We start from the raw sequence: 19309 nt of genomic DNA, 5'->3' as shown, positions 1-19309 counted from the left end.
CAGTCGTTTTTTGTGATGAAAAAAAAAGACATTTTTGAAAACGTCATTTAAAATGACCGTGTGTGGGGAAAACGTTGTTTTATGTCTTCTGAAAAACGACAAAAAAAAAATTCGAACATGCTTGAATTTTTTGTGTCGTTTTTCAAAACGTCGTTTTTTGTGTCATTTAAAATGATAGTGTGTGGGCAAAACGACGTTTAAAACAAAGTTTTTAAACCCGCGCATGCTCAGAAGCAAGTTATGAAGCGAGTTTGAATGGAACAGAGTGCCGTCGTACGTGCTGAACGTAACCGCGCTTTGCTAGAGCTTTTGGAAAAAAACGATGGTGTGTATGCTACATCGTTTTTGAAAATGAAGTTTGAAAAACGTCGTTTTTTTCATCACATAAAACGTCGTTTTTTTCTATCACAAAAAACAACGTTTTTTTCTATCACAAAAAACGACCGTCTGTACGTGGCATTACACTAAAGAGTATTTGGAATAATTTTGATTTTTCATAAAAGTAAAAATTCTTCTCATTAATACAGTGATATTATTTTTTTGGTTTGTTTTTTCACAAATAATATTTTGTGATAATTCAGCGCAATCTTATTTTTGGTATTCATTTTGTTTTCATATGTCTATCACATGTGGTAAAAGGTTGCAGCTTTAGTTATTACCTTAACACAGTTTTGTTAATTTATTTTTGATTAATTTTTAGCACTTCATATCCCTTAGCGCGATATTTTCCGTTGTGATAAGCAATTGGATAAGAATCTACATTGGGAATCATTAAAAGCGTAGCATACTCCCTTACGAAAAGTAGACTAAGAACTAGTTGTAGTTTGTGGCCTCTGAATGTACTGCTGCCTTTGCGGGAGCATCTGATTCAGCCACAAGCCTACATCCTTGACCCACTACGGAGGAAAGGATTTACTAAAAGCTTCTGCCTGAAGCTCTCATCACAGCTGAACCAGGAGATGCCTCCAAAATGATGGCAAGCCTCCGCCACTATATCCAGGTGTTGAAATAGCCCTGAACACTTGTCAGAGAAACGTTCCCCAATCACTGAAGAAAAAAAAAAAAGGCTTGAAGCCAATTCTGAAAAGTCAGAGAAATTGCCCTCCTCCTATCTTCTTCAGACCTGTCATCTATTGTTTTCTCAGATTTCAACAGTAATTCTTTAGAAGAAGGAAGCAAAGATAGTATGTCTATAAATTCCCCTTGCCAAATTTTTTCTTTCACCACCATAGTCAAATGAAAACCCAGAGGGGACAGTTCACAGGGAAGCGCCTCTTTAAGGCATGTTTCAGAAACCAGAGATTTTACAGGTAAAGAGTTTAGCGAAGGAGAAGAAGAAGGTAAAGAAACAACTGTTTTAAAATCATTAACAGGTAATTTATCCATCATAGAGACCCTTGAATTCAAAGGGTTAATACTTACTTCAATAGTGGGTTACCCTGTGAAAAAACAGTGTTATCAGACATAATCATACCACATACATACCACATACATACTAGATTAATTAATTTTAGCAAGTACATACATGGTTCGAATTTCGAAAGAATTTTTTCTTTCGAAAATCGTATTAAAGAATTTTCGTACGAATTTCGTACCGTTAGTGGGCTGCAGCAACAGCCGATTTTCGCACGGCAAACAAATTTGAGAAATCCGACATTTTGGTAATTTTTTGAAAAACAAACGATTTTCTGATCAATGATGGGAGAATCGTGCGAGAAAAGAATATTCCCGGAGAGAAAACAATATTCCCGGAGAGAAACTAATATTCCCGGCAACATGAAGGTTTGGTCGGCCGAATTTCGAAAATCATCGGATCACAAAAAAAAAACTTTCTGATTTTGAAAAGAAAATTTGTTCGAAATTCGACTGTGTATGGCCTGCTTTAAGAACCAACTACTTTACCTAATTCAATTAAGTTTAAATAATTTCTCTCACCATGACTGCGGTCCACGCTGACAGGCTGCCCAGACACTGTCACCTCACTAGAACAGCCCACAGCTGCTGGCTGAGGTGGTTCACTTCTGGCTCTGTGACTGGAGCGTGACCTTGCCTGCTTCACATTCACTCTTAGGCCCCGTACACACGGCCGAGGAACTCGACGTGCCAAACACATCGAGTTCCTCGGCCAGTTCAGCCCTGAAGCCGCCGAGGAGCTCGGCGGGCCGAGAGCTCCCATAGAACAACGAGGAAATAGAGAACATGTTCTCTATTTCCTCGTCAAGCTCCTCGTCGGCTTCCTCGGCCGAAAGTGTACACACGACCAGTTTCCTCGGCAGAATTCAGCCAGAAACTCGGTCGGAAGCTGAATTCTGCCGAGGAAACTGGTCGTGTGTACGGGGCCTCACAGAAGAAGAGGTAGAATCTTCACTTCTCAACCTCTTTCTCTTGTTACCTCTTGGAGCTACACAGGCTGCAGCAGCACGGTTCCTTCTTCTGCGTCGTCCCCTCAGGCTGTGAGATGGAGCAGGAAAGCTGCCAGCTTTTAAAAACACTGCCCGGCTCAATCCCTCCCGAATTAGCCAGGGGGCTGTTGCTATGCTGCTCTGAATCCTGCCATCACCCGGAGCAACCTAACTGTAAAGAAACAGGGGGGGTGGAATAGACAGGAATTGCGGCAGCACTTTGTACTGTCCCATGGAGCATCGCATGAACGCTAGGGGCTCGTTCATTAGACTTGTCACGTTTTCAACTTTGTTGTTTTAACTAAAGCCAACCATTTTTTTTCAGTTTATAGAGTTTTTACAGTTTTAAGTTAGGAATACATACCTTAACTTGTCTGGAACTATATTTGTAACCCTCCTGGCAGTGTTCCTGAGTCTGACTCGGGGTTTGATTTCTGTGCTGCGATCGGTAACCCCGAGTTAGACTCGGGCTTGCCTCGCAGCATCCACAGACAGTGTTTACTTACCTTGTCCCTGGATCCAGCGATGCCACTGCGCTGTGTGAGCGAGCGGGTGCTCGCTCGATTCACACAGCATCCTCCTGTGCCGCCGATCTCCGTTCCCTGCAACGTTTCGACGCACGGGGGCGGAGAACGGCGCCAAATTAAAAAATGTAAACAAACACAATACACACAGTATACTGTAATCTTATAGATTACAATACTATATGTAAAAAATACACACCCCCCTTGTCCCTAGTGGTCTGCCCTGTGCCCTACATGTACTTTTATATAATAAAAACTGTTCTTTCTCCCTGCAAACTGTAGATTGTCCATAGCAACCAAAAGTGTCCCTTTATGTCAAAAATGGTTTTAGAGCAGCTAGAAAACAGCGATAATAAATTATAATCACTTGCAGAATTGTGCGATAGCGATTTGTGGGGAAATCCGTCATAAAAAAATAAAAGTAATGACAGCGACAATTCTGCAACTGAGCAAATTTCAGTGATTTTGAGTTGATTACTTTATTGAATAATTTTTATTATAATTATATTATTATTTGTTATAATTATTTATAATTATTTATTATATTATAATTTATAATTTTGTTTTTTAAAAAAATGTCATACCCGGGATGCCTACAAGACTCTTGTTTGGTCAGATTTAAATGAGTTATTCCTAAAAATTACAGGCCTACAGTATAAAACGCCAAATTTCCTTGCAAATAATGGTACCGCTTTCAGCACCTTTTTTCTGAAAGAATCATACCGCCAGGGAGGTTAAGTAAAGCCAACTACATTTTTCCAATTTATAGACTGAAAAGCCAACTACATTTTTCAAGTTTCTAGACCTCGGCCCAGATTCAGATAAAAATGCGTAATGTTATGCTGGCTTAGCGTATCTCATATAGGCTACGCCGCTGTAACTTTGAGAGGCAAGTCCTGTATTCAGAAAGAACTTGCGCCTAAAGTTACGGCGGAGTAACGTATATTGGCCGGCGTAAGCCCGCGTAATTCAGAATAGGCTGTAGGGGGCGTGTTGTATGCTAATTAGCCGTGACCCCACATAATATACGTTCTCAACGAACGGCGCATGCGCCGTCCATGAAAATATTCCAGTGCGCATGCTCCAAATTACGCCGTAAATAGTCAATGCTTTAGACGTGAACGTAACTTACGCACAGCCCTATTCACGTACGACTTACGCAAACAACGTAAACAACGCAAAATTCGATGCTGGCCTGACGTCCATACTTAACATTGGCTACGCCTCATAGAGCAGGGGTAACTTTATGCCGGAAAAAGCCTTATGTAAACGACGTAAAAAAATGCGCCGGGCGGACGTACGTTTCTGAATAGGCGTATCTACCTAATTTGCATATTCAACAAGGAAGTCTAGGGAAGCGCCCCTAGCGATCAGCGTAAATATTGCACCCTAAGATACGACGGCGTAGGAGACTTACACCGCTTGTATCTAGGCAACATTGAGGCGTATCTGATTCTATGAATCAGGCGCCGAGATGCGACGGCCCGCATTCGGAGTTACGACGGTGTATCTGGAGATACGCTGACGTAACTTCTTTCTGAATCTGGGCCCATATGTTTAAGTAAAGCCTACTATTTTTTTTTCAGTTTATAGACCGTGGCCCAGATTCACATACAAATGCCTATCTTTAATCGGGCGTAGCGTATCTCAGATACACTACGCCGCCGTAACTTAGAGCGCCATGTCCTGTATTCAGAAACAACTTGCGCTCTAAGTTACGGCGGCGTAGTGTATCTGACACAGCGTAAGCCCGCCTAATTCAAAATAGTCTGTTAGGGGGCGTGTTGTATGTAAATGTGTTGTGACCCCACGTAAATGATGCTTTTTACGAACGGCGCATGCGCGCATGCTCAGTATCACGTCGAATTTTCAAAGTAAATTACGCCCGCTCAATGCTTAGTCGACGTGAACGTAACCTATGCACAGCCCCATTCACGGACGACTTACGCAAACAACGTAAAATACGACGCTGTTCGTACGTTTCCGACGTCCATACCTAACATGACTTACGCCTGCTTTATGAGGGGTAACTTTACACCGGCGTATGTCTTACGTAAACGACGTATCTTGTGCGTACTTGTCTCAATTGAGAGCAATAAGGGCCAGATTCACGTAGAATCGCGGTGGCGTAACGTATCGTAGATACGTTACACCGCCGCAAGTTTTCATCGCAAGTACCTGATTCACAAAGCACTTGCGATGAAAACTACGCCCGCGGCCTCCGGACCTACTGCGCATGCCGCGCCGGACCTACTGCGCATGCTCCGTTTCCTAACTCCCGCCATGCTTTGCGCGCCGTGACGTCATGTTTTCGAACGGCGACGCGTGTAGCGTACTTCCGTATTCCCGGACGTGTTACGCAAACGACGTTAAATTTTACATTTCGAAGCGGGAACGACGGCCATACTTTAGACAGCAATACGTTTGCTGACTAAAGTTAGGGCACCTAAAACGACGACTAACTTTGCGACGGGAAACTAGACTAGCGGCGACATAGCGAACGCGAAAATCCATCGGGGATCCGCCGTAACTCCTAATTTGCATTCCTGCCGCTGGTTTACGACACGAACTCCCCCCAGCGGCGGCCGCGGTACTGCATCCTAAGATCCGACAGTGTAAAACTATTACACCTGTCGGATCTTAGGGCTATCTATGCGTAACTGATTCTATGAATCAGTCGCATAGTTAGAAACAGGGATACGGCGGGGTATCAGGAGAAACGCCGTCGTATCCCTTTTGTGAATCTGGCCCTATGGCCCCGTACACACGACCGGATCTGTTCGTTGGGATTTATCCGCGGATCAGTTCCAGCAGACAAATCCAGTCGTGTGAACGGCCTAGCGGACATTTTTCGGCGGACATTTGTCCAGCCGACCGTTTTTCAAAAATTTCTTAGCATGCTAAGAAATCTATCTGCTGGAAACCTGTCCGTCGGACTTATCCGGTCGTCTGTACAGACTCACCGTATAAGTCCGACCGATCCCCATTCCTCGCATGCGTCTAAGTGATTTTACGCATGCGTGGAAGTATTTACCTTCCAGGGTCGCACACGTTGACGCGTCATCGTCGTGGCGACGGCGCGGCCACGTCACCGCGTATGTTTTCCCCAGGGATTTTGATCTGATGGTGTGTACCGGCGGACCGTTTTCATCGGATATTCGCTCGTGTGTACAGGGCCTCAGTGTCATTTATGTCTGCTGCTTTGTTTCTCAGCTATCAGTCACTTCTGACAAGTTTTCCTGACATCAAGAGAAAAAAAGGTGACTGGGGCAGATCTCCAGCACACAGCCTGTCTGTACCCAAACTCCTTTTTTTTTTTTTTTATAATTTTCATCCCACAAATAGAGCTTTCTTTTGGTGGTATGTGATCACCACTGGGGTTTTTATTTTTTGCTAAACAAACTAGAAAAGACCAACATTTTTGAAAAAAATATGTTTTTCTTTGTTTCTTTTATAAAATTGTGTTTTCTCCTCTACTGACAGGCACTGATGAGGCTGCACTGATGAGGAGGCACTAACAGTAATTACTGATGGGAACTGATTGGCATCTGTGAAGGGCACCGACATGCGTTACTGATGGGCACATATTGGCATTTTGATGGGCACTGATTGGTATTTTGATGGACACTAATTGTCATTTGGTGGGCACTGAGTGCCACGTTTGTGGGCACCTCTGTTGGGGGCTGTGCTGATAATCAATGTGCTTATTATTAGAGCAGACCCCCCTCCCTCTGTCAAGAGAGCCGCCGATCGGCTCTCCCTGTCAGCACAAACAGAGGAAAGCCATTTACTGACATGTCCTGGTTACCACTGTGTTTAGCTGTTATTGGTCACAGCTGATCACATGGTTAAGAGCCTACATCATAGGCTCTTTACCACGATCGGAGATGCGGTGTGTCAGAGTGACACAAAGCACCACTAATCGCCACACTGCACACCCCTTGGGGCGCACACAAGTGGCTTATCCTGCTGAACGTCATTTGATGCCCAGTCAGGATAATGGAGCCACATTGCAGATGTAAATCCACAATAGGGCAGGCGGGCGGTAAGTGGTTAAGCAACATTTAAAGCATGTGAACGATAATTTGTTCAATGTTCACTCTGGCTTTGTAGTGACTTTTGTGCTCTTTTGTCCTGATGGACCTCAAACGTATGGGAACTGCCTCATGACAGTTTTCAAAGTTCTAAAGACATCAAACTCTTTAAAATTACAGCATCAAAACTTGAGCGGTTGCATGTTTGGCAACATCTACTTCCATAATTTCAGAGATTTTTTGTAAATGTAAAATGTGTGTTTTAAGAACTATTGAAAATTACGTAAGGTTCCTTAAAATATCAAAGTAAATTAATTAACATGTATTTATTTGTTGAAAATTATAACACTTTTATGGCAAAATTACAAGCCAACAGAATCATTTTTATCAGAGTAGATTAACATTAGTAGTTAGTAGGGATGAGCTTCGAGTTCGAGTTGAACTCATGTTCGACTCGAACATTGCCTGTTCGACGAACAACGAACAATTTGGGGTGTTCGCGGCAAATTAGAAAAGCCGCGGAACACCCTGTTAAAGTCTATGGGAGAAAAATAAAGTGCTAATTTTAAAGGCTAATATGCAAGTTATTGTTCTAAAAAGTGTTTGGGGACCTGGGTCCTGCCCCAGGGGACATGTATCAATGCAAAAAAAAGCTTTAAAATTGGAAAAAATTTCGGGAGCAGTGAATTTAATAATGCTAAAAGTGAAACAATAAAAGTGAAATATTCCTTTAAATTTCGTACCTAGGAGGGGGTGTAAAGTAAGCATGTGAAATAGCGCATGTTTCCCGTACTTAGAACTGTCACTGCACAAAGTGTCATTTCTGAAAGAAAAAAAGTCATTTAAAACCGGACTCGCAGCTATAATGAATTGTCGGCTCCCGGCAATTCAGAGAGAATTAATTCATAAAAAAAGCGTGGGGGTCCCCCCAAATTCAATTACCAGACCCTTCAGGTCTGGTATGGATATTAAAGGGTCACTAAAGGATTTTTTTTTTAGCTAAATAGCTTCCTTTACCTTACTGCAGTCCTGGTTTCATGTCCTCGTTGTTTGTTTTTGCTCTGATGTTGCTGTAATTCTGCTCTGTTGTGGAAACTTCCTGGTTGTCTGGCTCCTTATGAAAAAAGTAATGGGAGACTTTAGTTTCGTTTTCCTAGCCATGACTCTCTATGGCACTGTCCAGCACAGAGCCTTGAAATAACATGCAAAGACTAAATTAGTTTCACTTTCATTTTTGCATCTAGGAGGCACATTATATGATTGCTGTTTATCTATTTTTAATCATTTTTAAAAGGAATCAGTCAACTATTATGTCTCTATACCCTGTAAACAGTCATTTCAGCAAAAAAATGTTTTCCTTTAGTGATCCTTTAAGGAGAACCCCACTGACAATTAAAAAAAAAATGACGTGGGGTTCCCCCCAAATATCTATTCCAGACCCTTCAGGTCTGATGTGGATTTTAAGGGGAACTCCACCCCAAATTTAAAAAATAAATGGCATGGAGTTCCCCCAAAAACCAACACCAGACCCCTTGTCCGAGCACGTTAACCTGGCCGGCCACAGAAAAGAGGGGGGACAGAGTGCGGCCCCCCTCTCCTGAACCTTACCAGGCCACATGCCCTCAACATGGGGAGGATGTCCCCATATTGATGGGGACAAGGGCCTTATCCCCACAACCCTGGCCGGTGGTTGTGGGGGTCTGCGGGCGGGGGGCTTATCAGAATCTGGAAGACCCCTTTAACAAAGGGGACCCCCAGATATTGCCCCCCCCTATGTGAATTGGTAATGGGGTACATTGTACACCTACCATTTCACGAAGGAAGTGTAAATAGTTGTAAAAAACACACACACACCGTAGAAAAAAGTCCTTTATTAAAAAAAAAAATCCAGCGGTGGTAATCCACTTGGTCCCGGCTCCCTGCACCAACGTTGTCGGTATCCAGCGACGGTTGATCTCCTCTCCTGTCCAGCGATGAGAAGATCGTCCGGGATCCAGAGCGCAGCATCGCCAGCATCCTCTCTCCGCCAGACACAGCCTGGCGAATGACGCGGCTGAAGCTGTGACATTTCTTTTATTAGTGAGGCGGAGCCACCTGTCACGTGACCCCACCCCCTCTGACGCAAGGGGGAAGCCAGGCTTACCCAGTGACGTAGCAGAGGGTGCATCAGAGGGGGACGGGGTCACGTGACGGGTCACATCACTGGACCATTTTGGACAAGGGAGGCAGGAGGGAATTTCCAGCTGCGTATGGTAAACCATCAGTAGTGGGTTCCCTTGTGCAAAATGGTCAATTAGGCATGACGTTGATGGGGGCCCCACCTGGGAATGGAGGTATATAGTAGCCTTGGAGTGGCTGGTGGTTCATTTGCTTGATTCAACCATTAGGAACAACACACCTGATCCTTTACACAGGTCACCCTTTTTGCTGGGAGCTAAGTCATCATCTTCTGGTATGTTTTTTCCTCCCCTGTTTGGCTCTGTTCCTTGCACATTTTCCTATGCAATCCCCTTATGGGAACACATTGATATCTCGCTACCCCACTTTTACATTTTTTTATATAATTTTTTGATACACTGTTATGACCCTGCGAGAATATTCTGGGTTTAGTAAATATGGTTTTGGATCTCAACTGCGGAGGCTTCTCAGGGTTCAACCACCGGTTCACTCTCAATGAACAATAAGAGTTTGGGGTTTACTCATCACAACCTCCAGTGAGAAACAGAACTTATAATTATGGTAGCTTATTACTTCATAAACTTAATTAGACAGCAGACTATGGAACAGTCCCTTGATATAGCTACTGGCAGCTCAGTATTAAACAGACAGGTTGGCTGCGGCAGAATGCAAATGGCTCTATTAATGATTCAGTGGTCTTACTGAGGTGAGTGCAGGAAATAAACTTGAGCTGAGATAACAGACCCAGTAGTATAGCAGATATAGAGAATAAGAACACTGTCCCTTTAACAGCAGAGAAGATATACACTGTAATAACAGCTAATTGTCATTAGGGTAATTGCGGTTAGCTAGTAGCTTCAAGTGGAGGTTTCCAACAGAAAGGTTGCTGACATCCAGATAGCAGGGTTCAGGGAAGAGGTGCTGTGAAGCTGGATCAGGGAGGCTGGTTTGGCGTCAGGGCTGCTGGCAGATTTGGTCCGAGAAGGAGAGGCTGCAGAGGGGTCCCAATACACAGGTGGCGGCAGGCGTCCAACTGCAATATCTGAACACCCTGCCGCCGAACCTGGGGGTTTAAATAGCCCGGGCTCGTGAGAGGAGCCGGGCGCCGTACGCTGGAACGCACTTCCGCGTTCCAGCGTGAACCGCAGACGTCCGCGCACCGGAAGTGACGCGGACATCTCATTGAATAGAGCGCAGCTGTTAGGGAGAGATACAGCTGCGCTCGTACACACTGAATTAACGCTGATAGCGTTACATACACTTGTTTTAGGTACACTATGCACTTGGATCAAGCTGTGGCCACCATGTTATACTCCAGGCGCTGTTCCTCGTCCTCGGGGGGTTCCCCATCTCAACCCCGGGGAGACATTGTGCCCGAATCCCCTTTTTCCTTGGCAGATACCGAACCAGGTCTTGCGGTTTTTTAGTAAATTTCCCAACCGTTTCCATCCTGTTGGGACATAGTCCCTGTCCTTTTCCATTTAGAAGGCATTATCATTTATTCTTTATTTTTATTTTTTATTTTCAGTAGACCACCCTAAAACACTCCTGATGAATAGCTGCAATGCCAGGAAACGCATAGAGTGCCCCTAGATGCCAACAGTCACCTGTTCAAATTTCATATATTCTCTAATTTATCTATTTTATTATGTATATCTGCCATGTCTGTTTTTTATTTCTGTATTGCATGCTATGTAGCAGCATATCTAGAGTAAGCCTTGTGACTACCTACCTATTTGACATGTATTTAAGATTGTAAAAAATAAATCATGTACTATAACCTAATATTTATGGTATTATTCCTTTTGACATGGCGCTCCCTCATTTAAAGTCCCACAAACTCCTCTCTTCTATATTAAGATCGTGGTGTTAAATGGAGCATTGAAGAGATAAAGTATGCTGCCCACTAGAAGATGTGGAGTCAATAGTCAGATCTGGGGTGATATTAAAGTCCCCACACACGAGTAATCCACCTTGCTGGTGTTTGTGTATGGTCTTTAATAATTTGTTCTAAAAAACATAGTTGGTGTGCATTGGGAGCATAAACATTTACTAAAGTGAGTGCCGTAGAGTTGATTCCTGTGAGTGCATTTATGTGGAGCGCTGTTTCAAAAGTGTGTCTCCAATACACATATGACATCACATTTAAAGCGCAGAGTTTCTTGCCAAAAAGATTTAGGACAAAAATGTCAGTCCCATATTTTGTTTGTGAAAAGATGTAGTTTAGAATGATGAGTTGGATTTACTCACTGTGGGAGGTGGGTGCCCTCTAGTGGATGGATCCCGAAGAGATCAGGAGAAATGGAACAAAAAATAGTAAAATAACGAAATAGTCAATTACAATATTCATCAAACCGAAACCGACAGGAAAGTCACAAAAATGTATATAGAACCCGTATGCAGCAACTTCTGCTCAAGCTGAATGGGGGTGTGTTGAACTAAAATTCATCCTCTGCCATACAGGGGAACTTGAATGAACATTTCTTGCACCTCACCAGAATCAATTGTGCTTTCGAGAGATTTTATTTGTCATCGTTTTCCACCCTGGATCCACATGGTTAGGGATATTAGGTGAGGAGGAAGGGGCAGGTGACTCTGGAAGTAATTGCCAGGACTTCATCAAAGCTAGACCTTTTCCCATAGAGTCTGTGACACAGTCATTTTCGTGGGGTGTCCCCACCTGTAACTTATATCATGTTTCCTTGGAGCTTTTGTAATAGTGTTAAGATTTCTCCTCTTCAGTAATGTACACTGGGATAAATCTGCATTATATTGGAGCTTCGAGTATTGAAAAGGGATGTGCTCTTTCCTGCACATTGCAGACATGAGCTTGCAGTCGCAAGATCACATCTCTAGAAAGTTGCTCTGGGAGATGAGGAGGTTTTGGAAGGCCATGTTTTCTGTCCACTGTAACATCTAAGACAGATACCTCAGGGAAAATAACTTTTAATATAGTAGTAAAACAGAAACATAAATCTGCATGTGCAACTGATTCAGGGATCCCCCTTATTTTTAGATTGTTCCTTCTGTATCTGTCCTCAATATCTGCTATTTTAGTTTTGACCCACTCCATCTCCTCATCCTTCCCCTCACAGGCATCCACCAGGTCATTAATGTATTGTCAAACTCCCCCATCTTGTTTTCTATATGATCAATCCTGGCTTCAACATTTTTCAGCTCCTTGTTAAACTTATGCATACAAGACATCAGAGCTGCCTAAAGTGAGTTTCTCAGTGACATCAACGTGTCTTTCATACCTGTACCTAGCACTGGCTCCCTTGTGTCCTCCCCTGAATCTGCATTGGGGCTTACCTCATGGTCTCTGGTCTTTGTGTCCATCCGAAACCTGGACTTTTCTGGGATGCCAGATAGTGGGGTGGATGTACCTAATTTGGGCTGTGTAGTGAACCGCTGGAGGAGGCATGAGAATCCCATGGTGCTGCTCTAGGGGCCAGGGTGAAGGCTGGTGCCATTTTGCCTGCTGCCATGCTTCTGCTGAGGAAAGAAGGCTGTGAGTTTCTGAGGCTTCCTCTACTCTTTGTGCTTCTTCATTATGGTTGCGGGTGTCTAGGGTTAATTCCCCTGGTGTGGGTAGAGAGATTGTGGGTCCTGGAGGCTTGTTGATAACCAATCTATCCCCTGAGTGGCCAGAGGTTCTCCTTCAGGCAGCGATCCCGTTTCACAGCTAGCTCTGTGCCCTTCTTTGAATATTTTTATAGCGATGCATGTAAAATGGCCCAGCTTGGTTCAAATAATTTTATCAATATGTGTTAAACTTTTAGTTTTCTTTCAAAATACAATTTGTAATTGTATACAGTATGTACTCTATACTTTCTCATCACATAGAGCAATTCTCATTTACAAGTGCATAACTTCTTGGCAGCTGTTCCCAACATCTTGTGTTTTCAAAATGTTGCAGCATGTGGACTTATTGTTGGTGTGTTATTTCAAAATGATTTACTGATGTTGCAGTATGTGCAGTTTACTAACAGTTATTGACAACAGTTTTTTTTAAGTTCTATGAGTTAGAAAAATGATAGGGCCTCCTTTGTAAATTGAGTGATGTCACAGTATTTATATCATTACCAGACAGGTACTGCCAACAAAGTTTGTAGTATCAATGTAAGCAGACTCATTTTAGGGCAGGGGTGCCCAACCTTTTGAAGAGCAAGGGCCACTTAAGCTACTTGGTAACTGGTGGTGGGCCACAATAAGTTGAGCAATGGAAGACAAATCCGTGTCCACTCTGTATATGCAGAGCAGACATGGACACAGCCCACTCTACTCTGTGAGCCCTCCCATCCGATCCAACCAGATGGAAGAGGACGGATTCCCTTCTGTTTTTGTTTTGTGGATCGGATTGGAGGTAGGTGGGTGCAAATGGACACAAGTTTGTTTACATCTGCCACTCCATAGAGGTGAATGGAGGATCTGCATTGGTTGAACCGATCATGTGAAAGGGGCTTAAGGCTGTTTTCACACTGATGTGTGACAGTTTACCTGCACTGCGGGTGCAGCACAATGCACCTGTGGCTTTCCTGCACTTTGCCATCAATGTCTATTATATCCTGCAGGTGTGGCGCACTTTCTGAAAGCGCACCAAACCCGCAGATAATAACAGAAGTCTATGACTTGCCCGGTGGTTGTGGGGGTCTGCGGGCGGGGGGCTTATCGGAATCTGGAAGCTTCCTACCATTTCACCAAAAAAGTGAAAAAATGTTAAAAACCACAGGAGACAGTTTGGGGGCCTCCTGTGTTGAGGGCATGTTGAGGGCATGTGGACTGGTATGTTTCAGGGGGGGCGCTCTGCTGTCCCCCCTCCTTTCCTGCGGCCTGCCATGTTACATGCTCGAATAAGGGTCTGGTATGGATTTTTGGGGGAAACCCCAAGCCATTCCCCTTAATATCCATAATAAACCTGAAGGGCCTGATATGGAATTTGCGGGGACCCCCACGCATTTTATTTTTAATTTTGGTTCAGGGTTCCCCTTAACCACTTAAGAACCGCCTTACGCCGATATACGTCGGCAGAATGACACGGCTGGGCACAGGCACGTACCTGTACCTCGCTTTCAAAAGACCAGCTGAGGGCCGCGCGCCCAGCCATTCCGAAGGTCCGTGACCACGCCCGCGGGTCCCGTGGACCCGATCGCCGCCGGTGTCCTGCGATCGGGTCACAGGAGCTGAAGAACGGGGAGAGGTGTGTGTAAACACACCTTCCCCGTTCTTCTCTGTGGCAGTGTCACCTACAGCCAGGCCCCCCTACAGTAAGAATCACTCCCTTAGGACACACTTAACCCCTTAGTGCCCCCTAGTGATTAACCCTTTCACTGCCATTGTCATTTTTACAGTAAATTCTTTTTTTTTTTTAAATGCCATAAAACTATTCCTTATTTTGTAAACGCTATAACTTTTGCGCAAACCAATCAATAAACGCTTAATGCGATTTTTTTTACCAAAAATAAGTAGAAGAATACGTATCGGCCTAAACTCAAGAAAAAAATGTTTTTAGATATTTTTTGGGGATATCTATTATAGCAAAAGTAAAAAATATTGGATTTTTTTCAAAATTGTCGCTCTATTTTTGTTTATAGCGCAAAAAATAAAAGACGCAGAGGTGATCAAATACCAGCAAAAGAAAGTTCTATTTGTAGAAAAAAAAGGACACCAATTGTGTTTGGGAGCCACGTCGCACGACCACGCAATTGTCAGTTAAAGCAACGCAGTGCGGAATCGCAAAAAGGGGCAGTCCTTAACCTGCATAATGGTCCAGGTTTTAAGTGGTTAATTTTCATACCAAACCCAAAGGGCCTGGTAATGGACTAAGGGGGGAACACATGCTGTTTTTTTTTCAATGACATTCATCTGTATTGCTGGGACACGACAAATTATTATAGCCGTGAGTAGTTTTAAATGACTTTTTTTCCTTTAGAAATGTAATTTTGTGCAGGGACTTTTCTAAGCACAGGAAACATGCAGTACTTTACAGGCACACTATAGACACCCCCCAGATACGAAATTTAAAGGAATATTTCAGGAATATTTCACATTTATTGTTTCACTTTAAGCATTATTAAAATCACTGCTCCCGAAAAAACTGCAGTTTTTAAAACTTTTTTTGCATTGATATATGTCCCCTGGGGTAGGACCCGGGTCCCCAAACACTTTTTAGGTTCCCTATAAGATAGTACCCTGGTTTTTGCGCATATGATTTTTGGCTACGGCAGAGACCCCCTTCACGAGGAGTGACCGCTCATCTCAGTCCCTACATATTCTTTAGCAGTATTTCTATATGGGTATGCTCACCAATTGTTATATGCACTTTTTATGACAATAACTTGCATATTAGCCTTTAAAATTAGCACTTTTGATTTTTCATGTTCGTGTCCCATAGACTTTAACGGTGTTCATGTGTTCGAACAAATATTTTGCCTGTTCGCGTGTTCTGCTGCGAACCGAACCGTGGGGTGTTCGGCTCATCCCTAATTATTACTATTTATTTTGTATATTGAATGACTACTATATTGCATTTATTACATTATTAGATACGTATCCTTTACCACACAAATAAGAGTCTTAAAGTTGTAGTAAAGCCTGTTTTGTTGTTTTTATCCTACAGGTAAGCTTATAATAAAGCTTACCTATAGGTTAAATGAATATCTCCTAAACGTGCACTATTTAGGAGATATTCTAGGGAGCAGCAGGCGGTGACATCACTGGTGCATAGTTTCTGCGGCATACCGCAGAGCAAATGCGTGGGAATGACATCATCGCGGCAGAAGCCCTGTTAGCGGTAACAGCATGGAGATGGAGGGCATTGTTTCAAGGTAAGTCTTTTATAATGTGCTAGTAGTTGTTTTTTTTTTAATTACCTTTACTACCGCATAAATAAGACAAACAATAAAGGGCAGTGCCAGCTGTATTTCATGTCACAATTCTCAGATTATAATTGAAGAGACAGTCATTTTTGAAAAAATGCTACAAGTATAAAACAGAAAGATTCAATTTAACTGATTTCTGCTGAGTTGCTTTAGGAAATTACTTTGCAAATCATTACTTTGGTCATTTGCTTTAATATATGTCTGTTCCCTCAAAACCCATAAATTACACACATCACCAACGCAATACATTGGGCTATATAGTATATCCTTTATTCCTCTAGATATTTTAATTGGTGTAAATGTAATTTTGTTTTTCAGCATCTGTGGAATTCAACACTTAGAGCGAGCTGGAAATAAATTGACGCTATTTGATTCTCTCTACTTCTGCATTGTGACGTTTTCAACTGTGGGTTTTGGAGATGTGACCCCAAAGATATGGCCATCAAAACTTTTGGTAGTCATAATGATCTGTGTAGCACTAGTAGTTCTTCCAATCCAGGTATGATACCTTGATGTTTGCTCATTGTGCAATGATTATGTAGCTTACTTAAAGGAGTTGTAAATGAATTTTTTTTTTGTGTTGCTGAAATGACTGTTTACAGGGTATAGAGACATAATAGTTAACTGATTCCTTTTAAAAACAATTAAAAATAGATAAAAATCAATCATATAATGTACCTATAGTTTCTAGTTTCGTTTTTGCATGTTTCCTGCTTCTCTGCTGTACAGAGCATACAGAGCCAATACAGGGCAGTGATGGTTTGGAAAACGAAACTGATTGGTGCTGAGGGGTTTTAGACACACAGTAATCACACCTCCTTGATTAGTGACCACAGAGAGAAAGCTCCCAGTACTGTGGTTATCAGGAAACAGACAACCAGGAAGTGTGGAGATCAGAGAAGAATTGCAGCAACTTGAGAGCAAGAACGAACAATGAGGACATGAAAACAGCACTGCATTAAGGTAAAGGAAGCTATTAAGATAAAAAAAAAAATCCTTTACAAACCCTTTAAGTGCTTATTTAAATTAATCACACAGTAGTAAGACAATAACTCCAGGATATCTCCAGGTTTTAGGTGTAGAATCTGGCTAATGAAAATGATTGTCATGGGGAGTATAGGAACTGACTGGAGTAGTAACATTATCATTATTGTTGTAGCCACACAGCAGCTGGAGTAGCAAGCATTCATTGTACTTTCTCTCTAGCTACTTTCTTTGTACAATAAGTACATATTTGGATAAAAGATGTATACCAGAGCCTGCTACTGCGCAGAACTAGTAAATACATGGAGGGGTTAGGGCTAGACTTAAAGGGTCACTAAAGTAAAAAATGTTTTTTGCTGAAATGACTGTTTACAGGGTATAGAGACATAATAGTTAACTGATTCCTTTTAAAAATGATTAAACATAGATAAAAAAAACAATCATATAATGTACCTACAGTTTCGTTTAGTTTTTGCTGTTGTTTCCTGGTTCTCTGATGTACAGAGACAAAAAGCCAATAAAGGGCAGCGATGCTTTGTCTAAAACCCCTCAGCACCAATCCAGTTTCGTTTTACAAACAGTAATCACACCTCCTTGTTTAGTCACCACAGTGAGAAATCTCCCAGTACTGTGGTGATCAGGAAACAGACAACCAGGAAGTGTCCAGAACACAGAGGAATTACAGCCACATCAAAGCAAAAATGAACAATGAGGACATGAAACCAGGACTGCAGTAAGGTAAAGAAAGCTATTTAGCTAAAAAAAAAAAAAAATCCTTTAGTGACCCTTTAAAGCTCAAATATATTTCAGTGTTATCGTCAATGCCCCCATATTGTAACAATTTCCCATTGTTGTACATGCATTGTAAAGATTATCCATTTGTTGTTGTAATTGCTTTTTTGTTGCCTTGTATTCTAATGCCTGCCTATTTGTTGGCATATTGTCCATTTTCTTGACTGCTCATTTGTAGCCCATGTTTTTTGAGGTTTCCATTTTCTTGCCTATAAATTGTCAAGTCACCACTATTTTTATAGAGGGATGTTAATATGATCTATTTTCCAGTAGGCCTGTTAAGCAATGAACATGATAGCTACTTTTTTTGTGCTTACAAATTTTCATGGTACATTATCCGTGCCATTATTACATGCTCCTTCCCCATTCTCAGGTATCTAAAATATCCCTGGAATCCTCAATTTCAGCTTTGTATGGAAGCATGTGTTAGCAGTATGGATGAATATACTGTGTAATAAAATCTTCTGGCTCATTGCACACATGTTTGTGTAGAGAATCTTGTGTATTGGCAATTGGTTTGACTAAACCCTCCAGCTTTGACATCCTGAGGAGAATGCATCTCAAAGCAAATCGAAAAACACATCATTCATGTACCCTTACGTCAAAATATCCACTGGCATCTATACATATTTATGAGCAATAAAACACTAAGCACTATTAGTATCAAAATGCCTATAGTCTTTTTAATACAACTTATTTTGTATTGTTTTGCACTACTCCACGCAGAGAAGTTTGCATTTTTCCTCCTTTCTGACTACTCTGCATTCTCTGCATATTACAGCAATTTAAGTTTGGACTTGGAGCAAAAAACAGCTCCACTTCCATGATGCTGTTTAAAATTAGGAATACCTTTGCAAGGCTCTGGGTATTTCTTTTGTCCCATCACTATGATGGGATACCAACTTGGTCAGTAGGAATGTTTGTGAGGTGGTGGGAAAGGTTAGTCACTAGAATAAAATGCTGTAACTTTTCCCATTGAGAGTAGTGTTGAGCGGAATACGCCATATTCGATTTCGTGATATATCACGAATATATAGCCGAATATTCGTGAAATATTCGCTAAAATCGAATATTCGTGATATTTAAAAAAAAAAAAATTCCGAAATTTCGCTAATGCGAATTTATTGCGAACATTTTGCGAATTATTTTTTTTTTTTTTCTGATTGGCTCTGATGCAAAAGAAGGAGGGCGGAGAAAGTATTCTCGAATATTCGGAAATCCAATATTCGGAATATTTTATCAAAAAAAAAAATGTTGTGAAATATTTTGACAACTGTGGTAGGAGAACTCTTTTTGCATCAGAGCCAATCAGAGTTGTCAAAATCTCGCAATCAATTTCGCATTCGCATTAGCGAAATTTCGATAAAATATCACCAATATTCGATTTCCGAATATTCGCGAATACTTTCTCCGCCCTTCTTTTGCATCAGAGCCAATCAGAGTTCTCCTACCACAGTTGTCAAAATATTTCACAACATTTTTTTTTGATAAAATATTCTGAATATTCGATTTCC

The 19309-nt window shown here is 42.0% G+C and overlaps 1 protein-coding gene across 1 annotated transcript in view; it reads left to right on the top strand.

Moving 5' to 3' along the window:
• KCNT2 (potassium sodium-activated channel subfamily T member 2) overlaps positions 1 to 19309 on the top strand; it is a 1265156-nt gene that overhangs the window by 510277 nt on the left and 735570 nt on the right. Inside the window, exon 9 of the mRNA XM_040359820.1 lies at positions 16338 to 16518. Coding sequence (XP_040215754.1) covers positions 16338 to 16518 — 181 coding nt within the window. The remainder of the gene's footprint in view (positions 1 to 16337; positions 16519 to 19309) is intronic.

The sequence above is a fragment of the Rana temporaria genome, chromosome 7 (assembly GCF_905171775.1).
Source record: "Rana temporaria chromosome 7, aRanTem1.1, whole genome shotgun sequence".
Taxonomy (NCBI): Eukaryota; Metazoa; Chordata; class Amphibia; order Anura; family Ranidae; genus Rana; species Rana temporaria.
This window is presented reverse-complemented; position numbering and strand designations above follow the sequence as displayed.